General features: G+C 34.8%; 1 protein-coding gene across 1 annotated transcript; it reads left to right on the top strand.

Moving 5' to 3' along the window:
- Positions 1–532: 532 nt before the first annotated feature.
- Positions 533–12,548, top strand: LOC125206937 (uncharacterized). The gene is given in 31 exon segments (XM_089060378.1): positions 533–649; positions 741–863; positions 963–1,120; positions 1,422–1,466; positions 1,548–1,626; positions 1,714–1,787; positions 1,876–1,982; positions 2,184–2,357; positions 2,462–2,665; positions 2,744–2,960; positions 3,049–3,123; positions 3,221–3,558; positions 3,734–3,926; positions 4,027–4,240; positions 4,323–4,659; positions 4,781–4,964; positions 5,070–5,207; positions 5,317–5,578; positions 5,706–6,137; positions 6,313–6,770; positions 7,044–7,180; positions 7,263–7,444; positions 7,544–7,897; positions 8,150–8,272; positions 8,377–8,442; positions 8,533–10,211; positions 10,297–10,576; positions 10,707–10,940; positions 11,087–11,590; positions 11,667–11,823; positions 12,002–12,548. Coding segments are annotated over 31 exon segments (7,851 nt in total). The 5' UTR covers positions 533–583; the 3' UTR covers positions 12,259–12,548.
- The last annotated feature ends 12,714 nt before the right edge of the window (positions 12,549–25,262 follow it).

Raw genomic sequence — 25,262 nt, 5'->3', positions numbered from 1 at the left:
TAATTTTTGTTGAATATGACTCTTAAAGCACAAATTAAGAAAAGTTAGCCCGAAACAAACCTATTTCAAGAATTTTGCATGCAATGTTTTAATTTTAAATATAAATATTTATATTTTAATATTATTTCTACTTTACAAAATAAGATTGGATCTAAATTATTATTTAGAAAACAAAATACTCCACTTTCAATAAGACGTGGGTACTATTTTAAGGTTAAAGAAAATAATATAAGGTAAAAAAGTAAAGTGATTATATTATATTTGCTTGTTATCAAAGCAACTACTTTTAATTTTAATATTATTAAAAACAATGGCCATTGACAACATAAATTTAATATGAGTATTTATAATTTCAAATAACCAACGTAGGTTTGGGAGAAATATATTCACCATAAATCCAAAATATTATATGGGCCCAAATCGCTAAATTACAAAAGTAATCAAATTCGGTATCGATTAACGCGCCGCCGCCAATTTCCCTCCAAAAATTTCCACCGCCGAAAACTCCGCCGTAAACGCATCTATTCTTCGCCAGCAGTCTTTTCCAAGTTCAAGTTCGCTCGGCTACCGATCGAATTCGATCATGGCGACTCCTGCCGAAGCTCGGGCAGTCAAGTCTCTCAACAAATCCTCCGGCCCCCGCTTCGTCGTATGCAATTCTCTTTGTTTATTTGTCGATTTTGTACTCGCTGTGCGATTTGTGGTTACAAATTGATTGATGATTTTTGTGCTCGATGCAGTTCAAGACGTTTGCGCAAAGAGTTGAGGAAATCGACATTGATGTGTACCGAAGTCTTGATCCGGTGAAAGCTGAGCCCTCGAGAGGCTCGTCTTTTTTCCACGATTGTCTTGTAGAATACAGAGTATGTAGCTTTATCTCTTCATCAGTTTCGATTATTATCAGTGTAGAGTCTTTTTTTGCGATAATTATGTGGTTTTGGATTGCTTTTATTGACACACAGGAGCTGAACACTGCTGAGGGTTTTATATCATTTTATGAGGAGATTTTCCCTCTGGCACAGACACTTCCCCAAATTATATTGCAGAAGGATTTTATTATATCACGCCTTCGTTCTCGATTAAAAATGGAAGGGAGGCTATCACTTGAGCCAATACTGAGGTATACTTATTCATCGTTGCTGTTACATAAGATATACGTATTTGTTTTTTTTTTATACGAGATGAGGATGGTTAATACGGTTACACTGTTTCTAATAGTCAAATTTGAGCATTTACCGATCATTCATTACCGCTAATTTTATGCTTAAGTTTATCGTAGCAGTTAGTCTAAATTCTTGTGTTTGAAGTATCATATTCATGTCTTTATAATTCGGTGCAGCATTACTTTCGATAGTTTAGATCCTCCTTATATTTTAGTTATGTAGGAGGATCTAACTTTTTTCTTGGTGGCACTTATCTAGGCTGATTTCTGCTTTATCTAGAGATCTTCTGGAGGATTTTACACCGTAAGTTCCCTTTCGCTATTATTTTCTGTTCTCCATCTTATGACTACATGACTACATTAATTGTTTCGTGCATCTCTGCAGATTTCTATCAGATATTGTTAATTCTTTGAAATCGCTTCTTCAAAGTGGCGCTGATAAGGATCTAGAGCTAATTGAACAGGTCTAAGAGTGCTGTCATGAATTTATGGTTCTTCATTTATTTTCCTTATTCAGGAAACATGATATGAAATTGCTGTTGTTGCTGCAGATATTCACATCATGGTCATACATAATGATGAACCTGCACAAGTATCTTATAAATGATGTTGGTCATATTCTAAGGTAGCATTGTTTGTATTCGTGGTGGTTATAAAAGTTCTTTTCATTTAACTACTCATTCAGTCCTTCTGTTCTATTGTACTCTTTGCAGTATTACGACAAAATTAAGATACTACCCTAAGGATTATGTTCGGGAATGTATGGCTGAGTCAGTGTCATTTTTGCTTAGGAAAGCGTCAATTGAGCAACTAAACAGAGGTATGATTTTTTTTTATCAAGGGTAGTTTGTCATTAACTTTTTCAAGATACTACTGCATTTCATTTGTATGTATTGATGTTTATCATGCCCTTTAAAATATAAGTGAGGCCAATTATATGTGTTTTTTAGTACTTCTGTGTGTAGTTTATTCTCTTATTCTTCTGGGGAGATAATTAATTTTTTATTAAAATGTCGGGCAGGTGTTCAGGAACTTATGGCTGAAGTTGTTACGGAACCATCGGAAATGAGGAAATCTGGTGTTAGTGTTCTACTATCTCATGTTATGAGAATCACTTCTTCAAGATTGCACTCGAGAGCCGAGATATTGTTGCCACTTCTGGTTGATGAATCTATCTTCGATATCGATACCTGTGGTCTTGGTATTACATTATCTTATCACATCCTATAAATTTACCATTCCTTTTTACCTTACTTTGTAATCCCTTCATTTACTCCTAAATATATCGTGGACATGCAGATTCAGGGCCGGTTCTAGAAGTTCTTATCCTGACCTTTGAGAAACTTCACGCTGAGCTAGATCCAGCCGAACTTTCTTTAATATGGAAATGCTTGTCAGAAAAGATATTAGAATCTTTGACAAACAAGGAATCTTTACACCTGACTCGTCTTTTGTCCCTGCTTACTTCTATTTTGCAAATGGATGATCTTGGGAAAGTCACAGGTAGGCTTCAAGTGGCTTATGTTGTTTCTAATTTCCATTTACTGATTCTATTATTTCAGAAGTTGTTATTCTGTGCAGATTCTGAATCCTTAGTCAAACTTGTCGACCAGCTCGTGGAAACTTTTATTGCTCGTTCTCCTACAATGGAGAACATAGACCTACACTCTGAAGTTACTGAAAAAGTTCTGCAACTCGTGCTTTGTGTAATTGGTTGTCTCTCCGATTCTAAGAATATGCCTGCTTTACTGCTGGCTTCTGTACAGTGGGAGTCAGTGTTTAATATAAGAAGTCGAAGGTATTTCTTTCAAACTTTTCTTTATAATTCAACAATTTTGTTCTCCGCTCTCTTCTCTTTGTGGGACTCACACGGATGTTTCCTACAGCTTTCTGACTTTCCTAGGAGATCTTCTCATGAAGGATTCCAGTATTTATCATGTCTTTGGAACAAATATAATGCGGTAATTTAGCAGATACCTTTATTTTTTAACTTTGATAGATGTCTTAACCTCCATTCCTTTTGCATTGTTTATATGATTTATTTAAATTTCATTGCAGTGCGTTCACTAATTTAATAGAATTATACGATGAAGAAGTCATGTATTTAATGATGAAATTCTGCGAGAAACTGGAAGGGGATAGCTCTAGCTTTTGGGATGGGAAATCCAAGGAGAATTTTTCAAGGATTTTAGTGTTTTTTGAAGAGACTCTCCATTACTGGATTGAAGAAATTAGTAATTCTGTAGATGGAAAATAATTTCCTGCTCGACAGAATAAGTTGGCTGTCTTATGGGCTGTTATTGGCTGCTATTCGCATTTAGCAGATGTCCAAGAAAATTCATCTGTACTAATGGAGTTGATAAATGCAATCGACAATCTTCTGATAATGGAATCTAGTAAGTCATTATCCGATTCTTAATAATTTTATTCACATTGGAAGTTAAAATTCCTTAAAATGGAGCAATTCATGCTCAGAGTGATCTATTGAGCTCATCATCTGTTGTTCAGTTCTACTATCTTTCTATTTGCTTTTTTGCATAATTCACACATACATATGTGATATTTTTGTAGAGGCAGACTTACAGCAAGATACTTGGTATTGCTTACTTGGGGCCACGTTGCATTCTTATAACAAGTTGGTGTCGAGGAGGGGTATTAATCATGAAGAGTCTGCAATTATTAAGTTCCTGGATCTTGCAAAAAGATATAAGCTGTCTCCTCGCATATTATCTGCTGTAGCTGATATATTTGATTCAGTCTCTGGGTAAGCTATTATTTACCTCACAAAATTATATTTTGTATCCATGTTTTCCGAAATATATAACACCTTAGCTTGACACGGCTCTGTATTTTGGTTTTTTCAGTGCATCACATAGGAAATGTCAATTTTATCTTTCAGAGTCTATTCTAGATATATTCTCTGAAAATCTGAGTCATCCGAATAGAGAGATCCGCCTTTCAACCCTGCGCATACTGTGCCATTGTGAACATGTGGATTCAGCTGAGAATGATCCTGTTGAAAATCATTCAGGAACTGATGATGTTGAGACTAGTCTAGTTGATGGCTGCCATAACAATGTAATATTTCTTTTACATAGTTTGTGCCTTACATGAATTGGTATCTGTAAGATGCGATATTGATAGGTTCTTTGAATCCTAGGTTCTCAACCTACTCAGATCTGTTGAAGAGACCACTCTTTCAATCGCAACAAGCCGTAAAGTTATTCTCCTAATTTCTCAACTACAGACATATCTGAGTGATCATAGAGTTGCTGATCAATACATCATTGTCGCATTAAATGGTATTTTTGGCATACTTCATAACCGGTTTAGCTGTTTCTGGAGTCCAGCTTTAGAGTGCCTCACTGTCCTCGTTGGCCGATATTTTGAGCTTGTGAGGAACAGATATCTTAGCTTTCTTGAACAGTGCCAGTGTGATTTTCTAGCATCTCAATGTCAACATTATAGAGGTGATAATAGCTCTATGGAGGACACTGGTAATTATTTTATTCTCTTTCATCTTATGGAAATGCATTCTGTGCCACATATTGTGTCTCGATACATGCTTGACCTTCGTGCACGCAACACCATAACTCCGACTTTGTGTTGACTATGTAGGTTTGGTTGAATGCTTCAGATCCGATATCATTTGTGCATTTGACAGCACTCCCCGCGCAACAGTCTTGTCCCTCATGATTCAGTCTTTGCAGAAAGTTCCTTTAATAGCTGAATCGCACTCTCAGCAAATAGTACCTCTGTTTCTTAAATACCTGGGTTGCAGTGTTGAAGCAGTCACTATAAGGTGCTTTTATGCTTAATATTTTCTCTTATATTTGCTGATTTTTTTTGTTTGTAAGAAAAATATCATAGTTTACTATGTCTGACTTCATGTTTCAAAAATTTGCAGTGTTGAATCATATACAACTGATCATAAAGGGAAAGAATGGAAGGGAGTTCTTAAAGAGTGGCTAAGTTTGTTTAGATTGATGCCGAATCCTAGGTCTATTTATCATGGTCGATTTCTGAGAGATGTGCTTGTGTATAGGTTGGTTTCACTAGTTGCTACTGTTGCTAAATTAGTATTGTTCTGTTTTTCCTCACATTCCTTTTTATCTTTTGTGTTTCACTTGAGCTTTTTAATATTGGTACCGCAGGCTTCTCGACCAGAACGACACTGATATACAGACAAAAGTTCTTGACTGCTTGCTGAACTGGAATGATGATTTACTTCCATACAGTGAGAATCTGAAAAATCTAATCAATGCAAAAAATCTGCGAGATGAGCTTGCCAGGTGGAGCTTATCGAGGATTGCGGTGGATTCTGTTGATGAGCGACATAGAGCTTATCTCGTGCCTATAGTCATAGGGATACTCATGCCAAAAGTTAGAAACCTGAAGATGCTTGGCACCCAGAAGGTAATGTATTTAGAACTTGGATTATGGATGCCCTTGACTTCATTTCATGGCATGCTCCCTTATTGTCTGTGGTTTTCATTTTAAATTGTGTCTCTAATCTGATCAATGAGGTGCCTTACCTTTTCAGAATGCAAGTGTACATCATCGAAAGGCAGTTTTGGGATTTTTAGCTGAGCTTGATCTTGATGAGCTTCGTCTTTTCTTCTCACTATTAGTTAAGCCCCTGCTGCCTGTCTCTCAAGGTGGTGATGAAATGAGCGAAACTTGCCGGGCATCATCCAAAACTTATCACTTTGAGTTTGATGAACCTGCTATCCTGAATCTCTTAACATCAAATTCCGTAGAAACCCTATCGTGGAAGAAGAAATCTGGTTTCCTGCATGTTGTTGACGATATTTTGGCGGTTTTTGATGAAGCTCGCATTAAGCCTTTCCTTAATGTACTGATTAACGGCGTTGTCCTCATTTCATCGAGCTGCACATCAGCTCTAGATAACCCTTCTGGCTTAGATTTGGAGGTGTTTGATAATTATGAAGCTGAAGATAAGAACAAGGTAATGGTTTGCAGTGAAATTGGATTGATGAACTTTTTATATTCATAATTCTCTACTTTTTTCAGGTGAAAAAGATTTAAGTACTGATATACTTAATGTCAGCATTCGTTCCTCTTTTCTTGTCTGCATATGCATGTTACAGTTGGAAACGGCTTAATCTATAAATTTTGGTCATTTGCAGGGGAGGAATCAAATCTGGGAGATAAGGTCCTTAAGCCTTAAGGTCATATATATTGTTCTTAGTAAATACGATGATCATAATTTTGGAGATGCATTTTGGGATGTGTTCTTTACATCAGTAGAACCTTTGGTTGCTAATTTTAAGAAGGAATGTGTTCGTAGCAAAAAGCCGCCAAGTACACTGTTCTATTGTTTTCTTGCAATGAGTAAAAGCCACAGACTTTTTCCACTGTTATCTAAGGACGAGAATCTGGTACCCGAAATTTTCTCCATGCTCAGTGATCCACCAGCTTCAAAATCCATGTTGTCTTGTATCTTGAAGTTCACTAAGAACTTGTTGAAGCTTGACAAAGCCCTGGATAGTGAAGATTTCACAGTCAAAAGTGTTTTACTTCCTCATCTTGATGAGATCATCCGTGGCTTGCATTGTATTTTCACCGAAGAAAATGTGACTAAGAGGTATTCCTTTCCCATTTTCTCCATCGCTATCAATTGATAGGTGGAAACCCCTGCCCCACACACACACCAAAAAAGATGTTGTGTTGATGAGCATTGATATTTCCCATTTTCTATAAGTGCTCCATATTTGCTCTTGTCGTGGAATTTTGGTTTCAAACATAATCAGATTCTCAAAACAGAAATTTGTTAGTGTCCAAATATATAGGAGAAATTTTTCTGTATATTTTAATTTTCTCTTGATGTTCTTCTACCCTTTTCCTCTTTTCTCCATAGGCCTTTGCTCGAATTCCCGGGAAAAAGAGAGATCACTATCTTCAACTTCTTGTCAGTGTATGTGGAGGAACCATCAGATGCTGAATCATTTGTTAATATATTACTCCCATTTCTTGCAAAGAAAGGCCTTGATTCTGGTTAGCCTCTTCACCATTTCATTCTTTTAAGGTATGATTATTTTCTTGAACTTATTTCCAACCAATATTTTTGCTCTTGCAGATACTTGCGTCCTTCTATTGAAAATCATTGGCCAAGTGGTGACTGTCCTGGACAGTGAAATTAATGAAATTTTTTTTACTTCAGTATCCTCACTTATTATTTCAGCTGATATTGGTGTTCGTATCCATATATGCGATGTCCTCGACTCTGTTTCCTCCAATGACTTATCTTTTTTAACAATGGTAATGCAAGCCTCTTGACAATTCCCGTAAATAATTTGTACTACTATTCTTTATTCTTGTAAGAAAAAGAAGAATAAGCCTCTCCTATGTTGTGTGCAGGCAAACATTCTTCGTGATCACAGTGAAGCCTCTGCAGAGGTGATGAATGGTCTTGAGACTCGTGCCCCATCTCCTTATAACGAGGTTAATGCGGAGTTTTTTTATACGATTGAGGAAAAACATACAATTCCGATCCTGAGTCTCGCAGTACATGATATGTCATCCGAAAAAAGAGGATTGCAGGAAAGTGCGTACAAATTACTGCTCCCCTTCGTTGAATTTTCTGGCTATATCCTAAATGGGTCTCTAGAGCCTAACCAAATGTGGTCTAGAACCAGAATCTTGTCCACGGTAAACAATTTTTTGTTGAAACATATGGGAAATGCAATGAACAAGAGAGGCACTTGTAAAAAGGTACTGATGTTTATATTATCGCCGTTTCTTTTACTTATATTCCAACCCTCAAGTGGTTCTTCTTTTAGGATGCTTCTTGCCAATTGCAAGTCTGAGTTGTCCATGAGGCTTATTTTTGTTATCTGGATTAGTTATTTCCCCTTCTTGAATATTTATCCTGCTTCATTGCACCAGTCAGGTTGTTTGCTGATGACTACTAGAAACCAAAAAAAAATTCATATTTAAATTTTAATATGTATTTGTTGGTTTTAGATGTGGATTGAGCTCCTTAAGGCAATGGTGCTGAAGCTTCCCATAGAAAAATTTGATTCGTACAGGATCTTATGTAGTGATGATGTTGAACAAGATTTCTTCAATAACATAATACACTTACAGGTAACACCTTTTCTTAGTTTGTTAAAAAAAATCTCTATATTCAACTTAGAGCAATACTTATCGGGTCCTTGCATATTTGCATTATGTCATTATCCTTAATGTAGAATCACAGGAGAGCGAGAGCAGTAGCTCGTTTCTGCAAAATTGTCGGTCCAGGCAATCTGTCGAAGGTAGGCTTCCTCAAACAGTTTTTATGATATGCTTAGAAGTATATTTGTTATTGTTATATCACTAATCTTTTGAAGTTTACAAATGTCTAGGTCATCACCTATAAAGTGTTTGTCCCGCTGCTCTTTAGCATGCTGTTCGATGCACGAGAAGCGAGTGATGAGAATATTATACGTGCATGTGTGAATGCCCTGGCATCAATATCTGGTTGCATGACGTGGAAAAAGTACAGCGCCTTGCTAGACAGATGTTTCCGCAATTTGGCACGGAAACCAGATAGGAAAAAGCTTTTTTCGCGACTTATCTGTGCTATCCTTGATAGTTTCCATTTTCAGGAATCGACACCTGAAATACAGGAGACATTGCGCGAAAACATTTTCCCCAAGGTTCAGAAGTTGTTGGCCTCTGATGCTGACTCCATCAACGTTAACATCTGCCTGCTTGCACTGAAGCTTCTAAAATTGCTCCCCGGTGATAACATGGACTCTCACCTTCCAACTGTTGTTCATCGTATTTCAAACTTCCTAAGAAATCGGCTTCAAAGTGTGCGTGATGAGGCTAGGTCTGCGCTGTCTGCTTCCTTGAAGGAACTAGGATTGGAGTATTTGCAGTTTATTCTCAAAGTCTTGAAGGGCATACTGAAGAGAGGCTATGAATTACACGTGCTAGGATACACGCTCAATTTCTTGCTGTCTAAGTTCCGCACGAGTCCCATCTGTGGAGAGTTGGATTACTGCTTGGATGACCTCCTCTTTGTTGTACAGAATGATATACTTGGGAGTGTTTCTGATGAGAAAGAGGTTGAAAAGATTGCTTCTAAAATGAAAGAGACTAGAAAGCAGAAATCTTACGAAACTCTGAAATTGATTGCCCAGAGTGTCACTTTCAAAACTCATGCCTTGAAACTTCTTTCCCCTGTTACAGTTAATCTACACAAGCAGCTCAACCACAAGCTTAAGTCGAAATTGGAGAACATGTTAAAACACATAGCTGCTGGTATTGAAAGTAATCCATCTGTAGAGAAGACTGAACTGTTCATATTTGTGAATTGCCTCATTAAAGATGGCCTCATCGATGAAGGTAATGAGCAGGGACATGGTTTCCAACCAGTTGAAAACAACAGATTAGTGAATGTGGATCGGCAATTTTCTCATTTGATAACAGCGTTCGCTCTTGAAGTTCTGCATAGCTACTTGAAGAAACAGAAGCTTAGTTCAGAGGATAGACAGCTTTTATCATTGCTTGATCCTTTTGTTAGTTTATTGGGTCAATGTTTGAGCTCCAAGCATGAAAACATTATAACAGCTGCATTTAGGTGTTTTACTCTGATAGTGCGGCTGCCTTTGCCATCGCTTCAGCAGCAAGCTGACAAGATAAAGACTTCTTTGTTGGTCATAGCACAAGGAGCAGTTAATGTCAACAGTCAGTTGACTGAGTCATGTATGAAGCTGTTAACAACGCTTCTGCGAACAGAGAGAGTCACACTTTCTAATGAGCAGTTGCATATGCTGATCCAGTTTCCATTGTTTGTTGATTTCACAAAAAGGCCCTCATTTGTCGCCCTTTCGCTGTTGAAGGCTATCATACACCGAAAGCTGGTAGTTCCCGAGCTATATGATCTTGTCCAGATTGTTGAAAAGATGATGGTAGAAAGTCAAGATGAGCTCATTCGTAAAAAGTGTAGTCAAATCTTGCTTCAGTTTTTACTTGGTTACCAACTTTCTCAGAAGCGCTTGCAACAACATCTTGATTTCTTACTGAAAAATTTGTGGTGAAAATTCTCAACTCTGAATTCGTAGTGTTTTTTCCCCCCAATATTTCTCTATAATCATAATTTGTAACCAATATTTCTACAGGTATGAGCATTCCAGTGGAAGGGAAGCTGTCCTCGATATGATCTATACCATTATCGTAAAATTTCCGCAGCATGTTGTGGATGCACAATCACAAACACTGTTTGCGCATTTGGTCCTTTCATTGGCGAATAATGACGACGGAAATGCTAGGAAGATGTCTGCTGTTGCAATAAAGTGTCTCATTGGGCGTGTTAGCTTGCATTCTCTTCACTCAATACTCGAGAATAGCTTATCTTGGTACCTTGGAGGAAATCAGACCCTATTGGGTGCTGCAGCACAGGTTTTTTAGCTACATTTTTTGCATCTCTCACTTTTTACTACTATCTCATTTGTTGGATAGACAACAGTTTTCCATTTTCCATGAGCTTTTTATTTGTTTTGAGGTTCTATATTTGATTTCTCCTTGACAGGTTTTGGGTTTACTAGTGGAAGTTATTGGAATGAATTTTCAAATACACCTCAGTGAAGTTTTTCCAGCAATGAGAAACATTCTTCAGTGTGCAAACAATGCTCTTGCATCAACTCAACAAGATTTATCAGACGTCTTAGTCGTTCCGTTCTGGAAGGAGGCATACTATTCGTTGGTTATGTTAGGGAAGATCCTAAGTCAATTTCCTAGCTTGTTCGTTGATAGGGAGCTCGAGGTACTACTCAACTATTCTCTATGTCATCATACTTAATATATTGTCCCTGTTTATATCCGTTGTAGAAGGTAACGGGCGGAGGTTTCTCCTATATTTTCTGTCCATATTTTGGTAGCTTCTGATGTTTGTTTGAATAACTTGTACAGGATTTTTGGGAAACCATCTGTGAATTCCTCTTGCATCCTCATTTGTGGCTGCGAAACGTATCGTGCCAGATTCTGTCTTCTTACTTCGCTGCAGTGGCCAATCGAGATAAGAGCAAATTCAGAGCAGAAGCATTCTATCTCATGAAACCGGGCATACTCTTCCGTGTAGCTGCTTCATTATGCTGTCAGCTGAAGGTTCCATCGAGTGGTGATGAAACCGGCAACGTTATCAAGCAAAACCTCGAGTTCTCAATTCCTGCACTTCATTATTTCTTAAACAACAGTGAACACACGGATGTATCTGGTTTCTGGTCAAGCCTTGACAGTTCCGAGCAAGAACGCTTCCTCAAAGCTTTCCGTATTCTTGATCCAAGAAAAGGGAAGAGAACACTTCAATCTCTTATCTCTGAGGCCAGTGGGCAACATGACAAAAATCAGCATCCATTTATTTCATATTTTCTCCAGAGAATGGGGAAGCTTACCTTTCAGATGGAGGCCAATCAGGTTTGTTTTTATATACAGAAAATAACTAGTTTTTATGATACTTCAAGATTTGTGAATGAGCACTCTTGATCTGCAGATGAAAATTGTGTTCAAGTTTTACAAAGCAATATCACCAAAACTCCTCTGTGAGAAACCTTCACCTTCAAGCTTTGATGATGTCCGTAGTTTTGCGTATCAACTGCTGTTACCGTTGTACAGAGTCTGCGAAGGTTTCACCGGGAATGTTATTTCAGGTAAATACTCTTTTTTCTTCAAATAAGATGATCTGCCTATGATATAAAGTTAACATAGATAAGTTTCATTTCCAAGATTTCGCGCGGGAAAATCAGTTATGACTATATTGCTTTACCTGTTTCGGTTATTTGAGACGGGCTTTTGTGCATCAAATTCTGACTTTCTCAATCATGCCAGATGAACTTAAAGAAGAAGCAGAAGAGGTCAGGGAAAGCATAAAAGGCATCATCGGAGAGCATAATTTTGTTCGACTTTACAGCCAAATATTCAAAAATATCAAGGCGAAGCGCAACAAAAGGAAACAAGCAGAGAAGGTGATGGCTGTTGTGAATCCGATGCGCGATGCCAAGAGGAAGCGCAAGATAGCTGACAAGCATCAAGCTCACAAGAAAAGGAAAATGATGGTTATGAAAATGGGCAGATGGATGCATTGAGATAGCCACTTTGATACTCCTATGTTTGCCGCTGAACTGTCTCCAACAAGCTCTCATCCACAGTAAAAGTTATTTCTTCTAGTCCTCTATTTCTCTCCTTTCTTCTGTCAATCTGGCGTGAAGTTATGCTCGTCTTCTTCTCGTTGTAATAAAGAAATGCTCCCTCTGTCCGCGAATAGGAATCTCATTTCCTTCTGGCATGAGTTTTAAGAAATGTTAAGAAAAGTGGGTGGAAGAAAGTTAGTGGGATATGAGTCTCATTTGTATATAATTAGTTTTAAATGTTATGTGTGGAAAGAATTAGTGGAATGTGAGGCTTCTTTTTCATTTACAGTAACTATGAATCGAGACTCTTATTCACGGGCGAACCAAAATAAAAAAAACGAGATTCCTATTCGCGGACGAATGAAGTAGCTATGCTAGCTATATAATTTGCTACACTTAACCTACCAAACTGCCCTTAAAATGATGAGATAAAATGAAATATTTAACCCATGAATGAATAGCTAGAAAATAAAAAAAACGAAATTACTAATAACTCATATGAAATACCGAAAATTAGAAAAGAAGAATCGAGTGTAGTAATAAGGGCATCCGCATCGCGCATCGATGCGGTTTCGATCTCGTCTCGACGAGACGAGACGGCATCGAGACAGCGATGCGGGATCTGTCTCTTCCTGACGAGACGAGTTGTCTCGACGCGTGACGCGTCCCGGCGAGGCCGGCCTCGAGCAGGCGACCCGCGAGTGTGCGTCGGAATTATGACGTCATAATTCATTTTTTTTAAAAAAATCAATTTTTCAAAAAAAAATTTAAAAAAAAACGGTATTATGACCGTTCAACGGTCATATTTTAATTTAATTTTTTTAATTATATAAATACTCTTCTCCATTCTCCATTTTACACACAAACACACATGTATTCTCTCATCTATCTTTCTTTTCTCTCCAATCACTTCTATAAAATCATTCCTTTATTTTTTACTTCTCCCAAATTTAATCCATTATGGATCCATTTGAGCAAATGCGTCGAATAATGGAAGAATCGCTAGAAGAAGATCGACGTAGGGACGAGGAAGCCGCCGCGCCTCCTCAAAGGTGACGCTGGACTTACATCCATCTTAACCGGTCGGAACCCGCCGCAAAGTTGGAACGTGATTACTTCAGTCGGAACCCGGTATGGGGAGATATCTACTTCCGTCGCTGTTTTCGTATGTCACGCGCGCTATTTTTGCATATCGCGAATATATTGGCGGGACGGGAAGAGTACTTCAAAGAAGGGTTCGACGCTGTTGGCCGTCCTAGCCACACGACGCTCCAGAAATGTACTGCAGCGATCCGTCAGCTTGCTATTGGACAAACGACAGATTCGTTCAACGAATACATGCACGTCGGAGGATCCACTAGGAGACTTTGTTTGTTGAACTTCTGCAAAGGCATCCGGGGAGCCTTCACCGACGAATTTCTAAAGAAGCCAACCACCGCAGATTGTCAGTTTCTGCTCCAACTTCACGAACAAGTGCACGGATTCCCCGGGATGCTCGGGAGTGTCGATTGCATGGATTGGCAATGGAAGAATTTCCCTGTGGCGTTGAGGGGGTCATACACGAGCGGCCACAAAGGCACCCATCCCACCGTTATACTCGAGGCCGTCGCCGACTACCGACTATGGATTTGGCATGCATATTTCGGGGTCCCCGGCTCGAACAACGACGTCAACGTGCTCAACAATTCCGACCTCTTCGATGAAGTTCTGAATGGTAAAGCGCCGGCCATCAACTTCATCGCTAACAATTGCCAGTATAAAATTGGGTACTATCTTGCCGACGGCATCTATCCGAAGTGGCCAACCTTCGTGAAGACGTTCAACAGGCCTGCGGACGAAAAGCAGTCTCTTTTTGAGCAGAAGCAAGAGTCTGCTCGCAAGGATGTGGAGAGAGCGTTCGGGATTCTCCAAGCTCGATGGAACATTATCAAAGCCCCGGCTCGACAGTGGTTTATGGAGAATATGGTCGACATCATGTATACGTGCATAATCTTGCACAACATGATTGTCGCCGACGAAGGACCCGAGGCGGGAAATTGGTTCGACCCTGAAACCCCGGGAAGCTCAACCGCAAGTAGTCTGCCTCGAACGGGAGTGCATCCGTCTTTGCAAGAGCGGTTGTCTATTCGGGCAAGGACACATGATTCTACCGCCCACGCCCAACTCCAGGAGGATCTAATGGAGCACATTTGGGCAAAATTTGGCAACCGTTAGATGATCGTCACTAGAGAACTCCTTCTGCTTCTTTGCCTCTATTTTTTTTTTTAACTTAAGTGTGCAATTTGTAATTTCTAGTTTTTTAAATTATGTCTTTTTTATTTTTTTAGGTATTTAAATTGTAATTTTATTTTATTTTATTTAATGAAGTGTGTTTATATTAATTGAATTTGTTGGAAATAAAAATAACAAATAAAATTGAATGAATAGTTAAGAGATGGTTAAGAGAGGGTTAAGAGATGAAAGGATGCAGGTGGTGTCTCTTAGTTAAGAGATGAGCTGAAAAGTACCGTGGAGCCCATGAATAATGAAGAGATGATACGGTTAAGAGACGGATAAGAGACAGGGATGCGATGGCCTAATATTCTAGTGTTTCTTGAGCACTGATTAATTTGCGGCTGATCACACAACACGTGATAATGTTATTTAAATAGAGTGATGATAATCAACCAAAATGTGGACAACCAAATAAGGATATATTAGTAATTTTATGTATTAGTTATATATTATAATATTAAATGCAGTTAGTGGATATATTAAAATGACTATATTATCCTTCAGCCTTTTTCAATTTTTGAACTCCATCCCTTTTAGTATTTTTCAAATTTGAATTTAAAGATATGGATAAAAAAATAAAAAATTAATTCACAAATTTTTAAAACATGACGTCAATGTTCTGCACATTTCAAATTAAATTAAAGTAAGATGTACCAGAACATATTTATAATATTATGTACTGTAAAAATTATATTAAAATACTAATTAATATATTATATAAAAATACTGTTACACAATATTTTAGGACTTTTACTGATTTTACGATTTTAAATATTGAATGTGCAGCAACATAATACTGTATTTTATTTTTAAAATTCATCCAATTTTTTGGATTAATCCATTCCATCAAATTTAGCTCGACCCATCCAATTATTTTGCTAGATTCATCAAATTTATGAATTCATCAATATATCATCTTCATCAATTTTTACTTACTTTTTGGGATTCATTTTGTTAATCCTGAAAATCGACAATCCGTTCATCTTCCAATAACGAACACAATAAAAAATCCAAAAAAACAAAAAAATCGAAGAGTCCCAAATCTGCAAAAATCCAACAAAATTTGCAGTCTCCAACTTTGAAATTATAACTTCATATAAAAAATTAGACAGCAATAAAACTCACAAACCTAAAAATAAAAATGCAATTCCCAATCAAAAGTTTCAAAATCAAAATGCAGAGAACAGCAATCCATAACTCAAATGCAATTCTATCTTCAAACCTACAAACCCATATCCAAAAAGTTAAAGTCCGAAAATGGCTCAAGAAGGTAGCGACACCTCTCTTCACCGCCAAAACTCCGCCACGTCGGAGGACCATACCAAAATGGTGGGTGGCGGCAGGGACGGAGACACCAGCGGGGGCTTGGCCGGACCCGGACCCGGACCCAGACCCCCCTATGCAGCCGCCCTTCGCCCGATCTCCGCCCCGGCTTTGATTGGCTGAAATTTGATGTAGAAGAAGAGTAGAAGAATATCCCAAAATAGAAGAAGACGACGCACGCATTGATGTAATTGAGTTTTCAAGTGGGTCACTAATTTTATTTTATTGGACTTTAAGTTGGGCCTTTATATTTTATTGGTATGTAATTTATTTGATAATGGAAAAAATAATGCAGCCCTAGTTGAAGCCTAAATCTAAAATTAAAATAGCGGCTCTTCTCCTTCTAAAACCAGAACAGAGGCAGCGAATTATAGCATACTTTGGAGTTGGACTGTTGAACAGAGGCAGCTAATTACCGACTGTATTCGCCGGAAAATCAAAGGTTTGATGAATCGATTGTGGTTTAATTTTTTTATCTTGATTTAATGGCATGAGTTTGAAATTATTTGTTGCTGATTTCGACTCCCGTCGCTGACTCGCTTGAATAGGAAAAAATTTAATTAACTTTTGAAAATTGAGATATGAATCAATACAATTTGATACTATTATAGAAATATGTAGTTTGGCATAAACTCAGACATAAATATTTTTTTAATGTAGTTTCTTATTGCATATTTCTTATGCAAGTCGTACACTATAGTATTTTAAAATTTTATTAATTTTGAAATACATATTATCTAATAAATTTTATTTATTATTATTACAATTATGCATCGATATTTTTTTAAAGAACATAGGAATGATTCAACTTCTAGTGATCCAAATAAAGTCGAGTTCTCCAATATTAAAAATTTGGGAAATTTAGCAAAGATTTTGCTTGCAACCACAAGAGATAAAAGGCTTTTCCTTTAGTGTACTGTTTGATTGAGTTGACCTTAATCCTTCATCTCTCGACAGCTTCTGTCGAGAGAGTATTTTCTTCGATAAAACTTATTAAGATTGCTTTTGAGAAATAGAATAGGAGACGGTTGAATTAATGATATCTTAGTTGTATATACCGAGAGGGAAATTTTTAACAAATAGAATACTTATCAAGACTGCTTTTGAGAAATAGAATGGGAGACGGTTGAATTAATGATATCTTAGTTGTATATACCGAGAGGGAAATTTTTAACAAAATTGAAAATGAGGACATTCTTCGACGATTTCAAGAAATGGCGACACGTCGAAAACAATTATCATCTAGAGTCTCATGAATATTGTAAAGACATTATATTTGAATTGAATATTTTATTATTATTTTATTTTATTTTTTATTATTATTTTGTATAATTTCAGCACCAGCTTATTTGAAAGTCTAGTTCCGTCCTTGGGTGGCAGCGAGGTTAGAAAACCCTAGATTCCCTAATTGAAAGTTGAGGAATGAGGGAAAGAGAAGAGAAAGTGCGAATAGGGAAAAAGAAAATGAAAGGGCCAGGCGGAGTGAGGTCTGAAGCACAAAGAGTGGTGGCGGCGTCGATCTGCTGCCGGAAATTGAAGAGTAAGAAGATCGGTGAAGGGTAGGCCGAGAGAGAAGATTGAGAGTTGAGAAAGGAAAGAATTAATTAATTAAATATTAAGTGTTATAACATGTAATTTGTTGTTAAAATTCCTAATTTTTACTAAGAAAAGAAAACGTGTATCTTACTAGTTACGATATACGGAGTACTTATTAACCTAAAATACATTAAAAATATTAGTACTTAATATATTATATAAAATATAATTAAAAATTAAGTATTATAGCATCTAATTTGTTATTAAAATTCCTAATTTTTGCTAAGAAAAGAAAACGTATATCTTACTACTTATGATATACTATTAAAGTAAAATAATACTCCCTCCGTCCTAAAACAATATGTTCATTTAGGACTGTACGAGAATTAAGAAAAAATTGGTAAAGTTAGAGAGAGGAGGTGAATGATAGTTAAAATAGTGTTAGTGGATAGTGAAACCTATATTATTAAATAATGAAATGTACATATTTTTGTAGGATGGACGAAAATAGAAAGTGCACATATTTTTATAGGACATGGGAAGTATATTATATAAAAATATTGCCTACACTTAGATCTTTTAGTAGTAGCACTATGTACGTTATTATGTACGATATATTAACCAAAATTAAATGAAAATATTAATTAATATATTAATAATAAAAATATTGCGTACATATTTTAGCACTTTTACTATTTTATGATTTTGAATATTGAATGTGCAGCAAAACAAAGCTTATCTGAAGGTACACTAATACACACTTGAAATAAGCAATAATAATATCAATGTATTATAAATTTTTTGAAGAGGTTTTTTTCTGTGGAGTTCAGACTGCAATATTTTAAAAAATCTAATTTGAAAAGTAGAGAATTAAGTTACAAATTAAATTCTTAAAATCAAATTATTAGTATATCGTATATCAAATTTAATTTGTTTCATGATATAGTGAGTAAAGCTAAAAACTCTAATATTTTATAAAGCAAAGGAGAAAAAGTTAAATAGATGAGTTGGGAACATCTGATTATTTTTTCGATCTAATTTAACTGTAAAGTTCCAGAAAAAATATTTAAAGAATTAAATTTTGTAACGAGAAGTAAAAATAATAAATTTCTTAAAGTCAAAAAAATAAATTAGATTGGTATTAATATATCACACATATCAAAATTTAATTTGTTGCATGATATACTGGATTGAGGTAAAAAATTTAATATTTTATAAATAAAAATATTAAATATATAGGTTTAAAATATTAAATAGATGATAAATGGTTTTATTTCTTTTTATCTCATTTATCAATTAGAATTTACAAATAAGATTCTATTTCTCTCTATCTCGTTCATCAGTTGGAAAATATTCATATACTATTGTTCGGGTTAACTCAATATCCCACTTTTTCTCGTAGAAATGTGATTTTGGTACATAATGTCTATGCCATAATGTGTTTATGTTTTTTTATATAATTATATTTTATATCTTAACTAATAGTATACTGTATACCCTAATGTTATTTATTCTTAGCTAAATTTCATAAATTTAAATTTGGTAAATTGATTTAACGAATATCTATTTTGCATCGCCAAATAGCATCGAAATTTGTGAGATAAAATCTTGTAGGAGAATATATATTTATTTAATAGGGTCCAAAGTAAGAGATATCTTGTATAAAATTTTAATTAAATCAAAATAAGATGCAACACTATATAATACTACCTCCGTCCACGAAAATTTGTCCCATTTTTCCCAAAATTTGTCCCATTTCATTTTTATCATTTTTGGTAGTGGACCCCATATTCCACTAACTCATTTCTACTCACATTTTATTATAAAACTAATATTTTAAAAGTATGACCCACAATCCACTAACTTTTTCAACCCACTTTCCATTACAATTTTTAAAACTCGTGCCCGGTCAAACCGGGGCGAATTTTCGTGGACGGAGGTAGTATTATGTATGAAATATTAACCTAAATTACATTAAAATATTTACACAACATAAATATATCAGTATTCACTGCAAAATCAGTCAATCTTGATGACAGACTGTGCTGGATCAAAATATCAAAATAATTAATTTCACTTATTCAATCATGGCGCAATGCCAGAATTGGTGGAAAGGGCGCAAATTTCATTTTGGTTAAACATTATTTAGGGGTAAGAATATAGTAACTAATATAGTTGAGAATCTACGTTGAATTTGCTTTATATCATTAATTTTCTTTCTCTCTTTATTAGGAGTATAAGTTTTTATAAATATTCTCTCTTGTCTATTTCCATATTCCTATTTCGTCTATTGTTACGATTTTCTCTCCTTCAAAATCTGTTGGTCATCTTCCCTCTTTGGGCTCTAATCGAAAAAAATTTCTCATTCATATTATTGATGTGAAAATATATCTAAAAAAATACTTTTTGATTGATGTTCCACATGAATTGAGTGAGTAATTTGGCATTCATTAACTTGTGGGAAGCATGGATAAAAAAACTAAGAATGAAGAATTGTGTAGAGAAAGAAGTAAATTAGATGAGAGTGATAAATTGCACTACAATAGGAAGCAGGGAAATTAAAGAAAAAACAAAATGACAGATAAAATAACTGGAATTGAAGTTAACAAATTGCTGGTCATAGGATGAAACAAGTTAAAAACAGTGATGAGCGAAAATAAATAAAATTCACTTAGAATATACTAGTATAAAATAAATAGCCAATTATTTAAATTCTTCTTTAATTAATGCAGAATGATATATGCACACCAAGTGTTTGATTAAAGTCTTAATTAATTGTTGGGGTTAATTCAACATCCACCAAGTTTTTAAACTTTTATCTTTGATTTATTGAAGTTGAGGAATGACATTTCCATCAATTTTAACTCAAAATTATTGTGCAAACAAATGGAGACTTTCACGTTGCAGAATATACATAATGAAGATCACCAATTACATTAAATAGGACAAATACTAAGAAGATGGTATTGAAATCATATAACAAAATAAGTCCAGAGAACAAAATAAACTACTTAGAACATTGTAAACTGAATTAAACATCGACGGAAATCAAAATAAACGATATGCTTAGAACATAGTAGTGAACCGAATTAAACATCGCTTGAGCTATCTTGGGTTAACACCACAGGGAATAGGCTGGAAGATCCTTCATGATCCTTTTGTGTAGTACCCAGCTTCATGTCCATAAATATATCATACAACTTCAACAAAGGAGGGTCGTCCAATAGCAAGCCATCAATTGGTTGGTCGTTACCAACCGATGAAAGCCGGCGGAACAACTCGTTCACTTCTTGCTTCAATTTTGTCTGGGCTTCTTTGAGGCTCCTGCACAAGGTTTCCAAACTTTTGGTGGGAGATGGTTCATAAAGGCTCAATTTTTGCTTCTTTGTTGGTGTTTCGTACGTAGTAGCATACTCCCTTTTCGGAGTTAGGTTCCTATTTGGGGTATTGGGTTTGGGACTTTTTGTGGGAGTAATTTTTTTGAATGGGGTAAGTTTAGAGCTTTTACGATCAGCCATTAACAAAGAAGAATGAGTGGAGTGTAGACAAAGAAGAATGAGTGGAGTTTAGAGAATAGGACTCACTATTTATAGTTAAAATAAACATTGTCTACTACTACTACTAAAAAAATTATTATTATTATTATGGCTACCAGTGTCAACATTTTTTTTCAGAAAGAGAGGGAGGCGGTTGAATTCCCCCAAAATCAGTAAGGTGAAGGAGAGAGGGAGACGTTTGAAGGAGAGGTGAAGGAGAGAGGGAGACGTTTGAATTCCCCCAAAATCAGTAATCCCATCATGGCTGCCACTGTCGACACTTTTTTTTCAGAAAGGAGAAGGGAGGAAGGTGGAGAGAGGGAGAAGAAGACAAAAGTGAAAAAATAGGGTAGATTTAGAGCTTGCTGTTTTATCTAGGGAAAACGTTACTACTCCCTCCATCCCGGATTATTAGACTCACTTCTTTTGGGCACATAATTTTAGGAATTGATATTTAAATAGTTAAAGTGGAGAGAGTAAAGTATGAGAGAGGGAAAAAATAGGAGAGATAAGAGAGAAAAAAGTAGGTGGAGAATAAAATAAGATAGATGCTTTTTGCTAAAAAAGGAAATGAGTCTAATATGTTGGGACATCCCGAAAAGGAAAGTTGGTCTAATACCTTGGGACAGAGGGGGTATAAAGTATACTACTCTATGCTCTCCCTCCGTCCCCTTAGGAGTCACACTTTGATTGGGCACAGATTTTAAGAAAAATGTAAAGAAAAGTTGGTTAAATAAGTTAGTGGAATGTGAGACCCATTTTTTATATTGATTTTATAATAAAATGTGAGTGAATTGAGTTAGTGGAATGTGAGACCTACTTACTATTTATGGTAAAAATGAAGTAGGACTCTTAATTAGAGACGGACCGAAATGGAAAAGTGTGACTCTTAATCGGGGACCGATGGAGTAATTCTTAGTAATATTTTGTGTGTTTCGAGAGATTTGGGAGTACTCAAATTTGTACTCCTATTTTTTTATTTTTGGAATAATTGTATTTGCTAATTTTTCTTGCATTTATAGTTCAATAATTAATTTATACTTCATAATTAACAAATTATTTTACGTATCTCCATAATATCACAATTATGTAATACTCCATCCGTCCCCAGTTTAGGAGTTAGAATAATTTATGACACGAGTTTTAAGAAATTGATGGAGTGTGTACTAAATGAAGTGAGTTGGTGGAGTGCAATGTTTTGAAAACCAGACTGGTAAGCGAACCGGCAAAGCTACTAGTTCACAGTTCAACTGATCGGACCGTTTTACTATAGCATATACAATTAAATATATATAAATTTATAACAAGATATGGTTGAATTTTATCAAAATTTATATTTATTAACATTAAAATTTAGTGAATTATAAAATAAAAAAAAAATAGTCATAATCAATATTTAATAGCTTTAATCATAAATATTTCATATAACACGATTTATTCTGAAATAAATATGCATGTAATGTATGACTAATATAATTTTTGTTTATTAATTTGAAAACAATCAAAATGTACTAGTAATTTTCAACAAAAATACTGCTATATAAAAATTTTAGTAGAATCAAATTTTTAGTCAACTTCATAATATTCAATCACAAGCAATTATAAAAACCGAACGAAGGCTAAATAGAATAGCTCTTATTTTTCCATCATGATTAATATTATTCGTGTGTACTTCTTCAATTCAGCTGAATATTATATTAAATAACAAAAATTAATAGTTTTAATCAATATTTATAGTGTCTATGAATTAATAGTTTAATTAAAAATTTTATTGATATTTAAAAATTAAAAATTAAAATTTAATTTTATAAAATTAAATATAATATTGAAATAAAAAACAAAGTGAAGGATGACAAAATGGAAGAAGACTGATAATTTTGAAATAATATCAAATTTAGTACATAACTGAAATAATATCAGATTTAAAATGTTAAAAGTGTAAAAAGACCAAATTGTCCAAAATCCTCAAAACCCCTCAAATAGGCATTTTCGTACAAAAAAAAAGTCAAAAGGACCAATTTCGAGATAAACCCTTAGTCCAGGGACTACTGGCGATATTTTTAAAGTCAAGGGACTATGAGCGAGATAAACCCATAGTCCAGTGACCATTTTTTAAGTTCACTCTAAAAATTATACATAACTATATATAGAGGATTGATGTGTTGCGGACCTTTAGGTGAGCACCTTGTAAGCAACAGATGACATGGAATATCATCACAATTTTGTTCTCTTATTCGATTTTTTATATAAATATATTTATCTCTTTCTATAATTTTTTCTCTTTCTTCTGATCCGAATAAATTAGTTGGTTTGAAAAAATAATAAACAATATTATAAATTAGTTGGTTTGAAAAAATAATAAACAATATTATTAATTAGTTTACTGAAATATAATAAACAAAACCGGTCCAACAGGCCAGCGGTTTCATGGTCGAATCGGCCGGCTCATCCGGTTCAAAACGGCTCAATGTGCTGGCGGTTTCATGCGATGAACCAGACTGTAATGGACGCAGGTTCGCTGTCGAACCGGTTCGACCAACCGGTGCGGTCCGGTTTTCAAGACACTGATGGAGTGTGTAATAAATGAAGTGAGTTGGTGGAAAGTCAGATGATTTGACTTTTTGGTTTTTCAATTTTTTTTATTTATTTTTACTTAGATAATGGCATTTGTGTGTAATTTTGATGAATAATGGGGTAAAATTTTATGTCCAAATATGGAAGATTCTAAACGTGACTCCTAAATTGGGACGGACTTTTATGGCAAAATGCGTCGCTTAAACTGGGACGGAGAGAGTATATAATGTTAGTAGTCATTTAAATAATATAAAATCACATGATTTTATTTTTTATTAGACTACATAATTTTCATCTTTTACTATTCTTACCTTTTTGTTTATATTAAGATTTTATGGCATTATGAAAACACAATTACAAATTGAATTTCAAATACAAAATTTTCATATAATTTTATATGGAATAATATTCGTTCAAATTAAAAAACTTAGTAAAATTTTGGTCAGTTTCATAATGTTTGAAATAAGTTTATTAAATTTTGAACTTTTAATTTTATCATATTAACACCGGCTTATATAAAATTCTGATTCCGTCCTTATACATAACCCATATTTATAATTTTATGATGTGATATTATAAAGAGCTGTGCGACGTCATACCAATAAACATACTCATATAATGTTAATATATTATAAATTACTTGCTCTTTTAGCTAGTTTTGTTATTTTTATAAAAAAAAAGGATACTTCCTCTGTTTATGAATATGATAATTGTTTTATGATTCTGATCTGCTCGTGAATAAGAGTTTCGGTTCACTTTTACTATAAATAATATATAGGTCACACATTCCACTAACTTATTTTAATCATATTTCAATTAAATGAACAAGATGATAAAAAAAAAATTATTATTCTATATTTTGTTTTATTCATTTGTTTCTTATCATTTTGTCATTCAATCTATCTTGTTTGTAATATTAAATCATAAGTATATTCAAAAAATTATTTAGTCAAGTACTAACAACATTAAAGGGGTTGGGATGAGAATAAATTTATTTGCAATATCAGATAACAAGCACACATTCAAACTTCCATTTAACCAAAGAATATTGTTATTAAGATTTCTCTAATAAATGAAGACCAATGTCATTAGTGTTTTTATTTATATTAAATCACTAATTGATCCATCTATTTTGCGACAATCAAGACTAATTTCATTTATATTTTTTTACAAATAAAATAGTTACTAGATGACAATAATTTACTAATTGTTTTATTTATGTTGCAACATTAAATGGCAATGAGGAGGTTTGATTTATCTATTTTCAACATTGGATCTCAATCGAGACTAATGTCGTTAGTATATCTCTTACGAACCAAATAAAACAAAGGTTGGATGGAAATAAATTACTAATTGATCTATTTTGTTTGTAATATTAGATCATCTTAAATGGTGGAGTGTTAGGTTGCCACCACCTCTTAAAATAACATCATACCATCATTTCTAACCAATCATTTGTACACGTGGACGAATAATAAGCTGTCACGTGGGAAAAAAAGGCCTAACAACGCGGCCAACAATATCCAACACGCTATACAACAATCTATAGATTGTTGTGTATCGTTTATAGTATAGCTGTGTATCGTTTATAGTATAACTGTGTAGCGTTTATAATATTGTTGTATATGTAATGTCACTGTGTCACTTTAAGAGGTGTTGTTATTTTAACACAAACCTCTTAAATATATTCAAAATTTATTTAATCAAATACAAACG

The sequence above is a fragment of the Salvia hispanica genome, chromosome 6 (genome assembly GCF_029641045.1).
Source record: "Salvia hispanica isolate PSC_SH4W2 chromosome 6, Shi_PSC_v1, whole genome shotgun sequence".
NCBI lineage: Eukaryota > Viridiplantae > Streptophyta > Magnoliopsida > Lamiales > Lamiaceae > Salvia > Salvia hispanica.
Note: the sequence above shows the minus strand (reverse complement) of the source record. Positions and strands in the feature narration are given on the sequence as shown.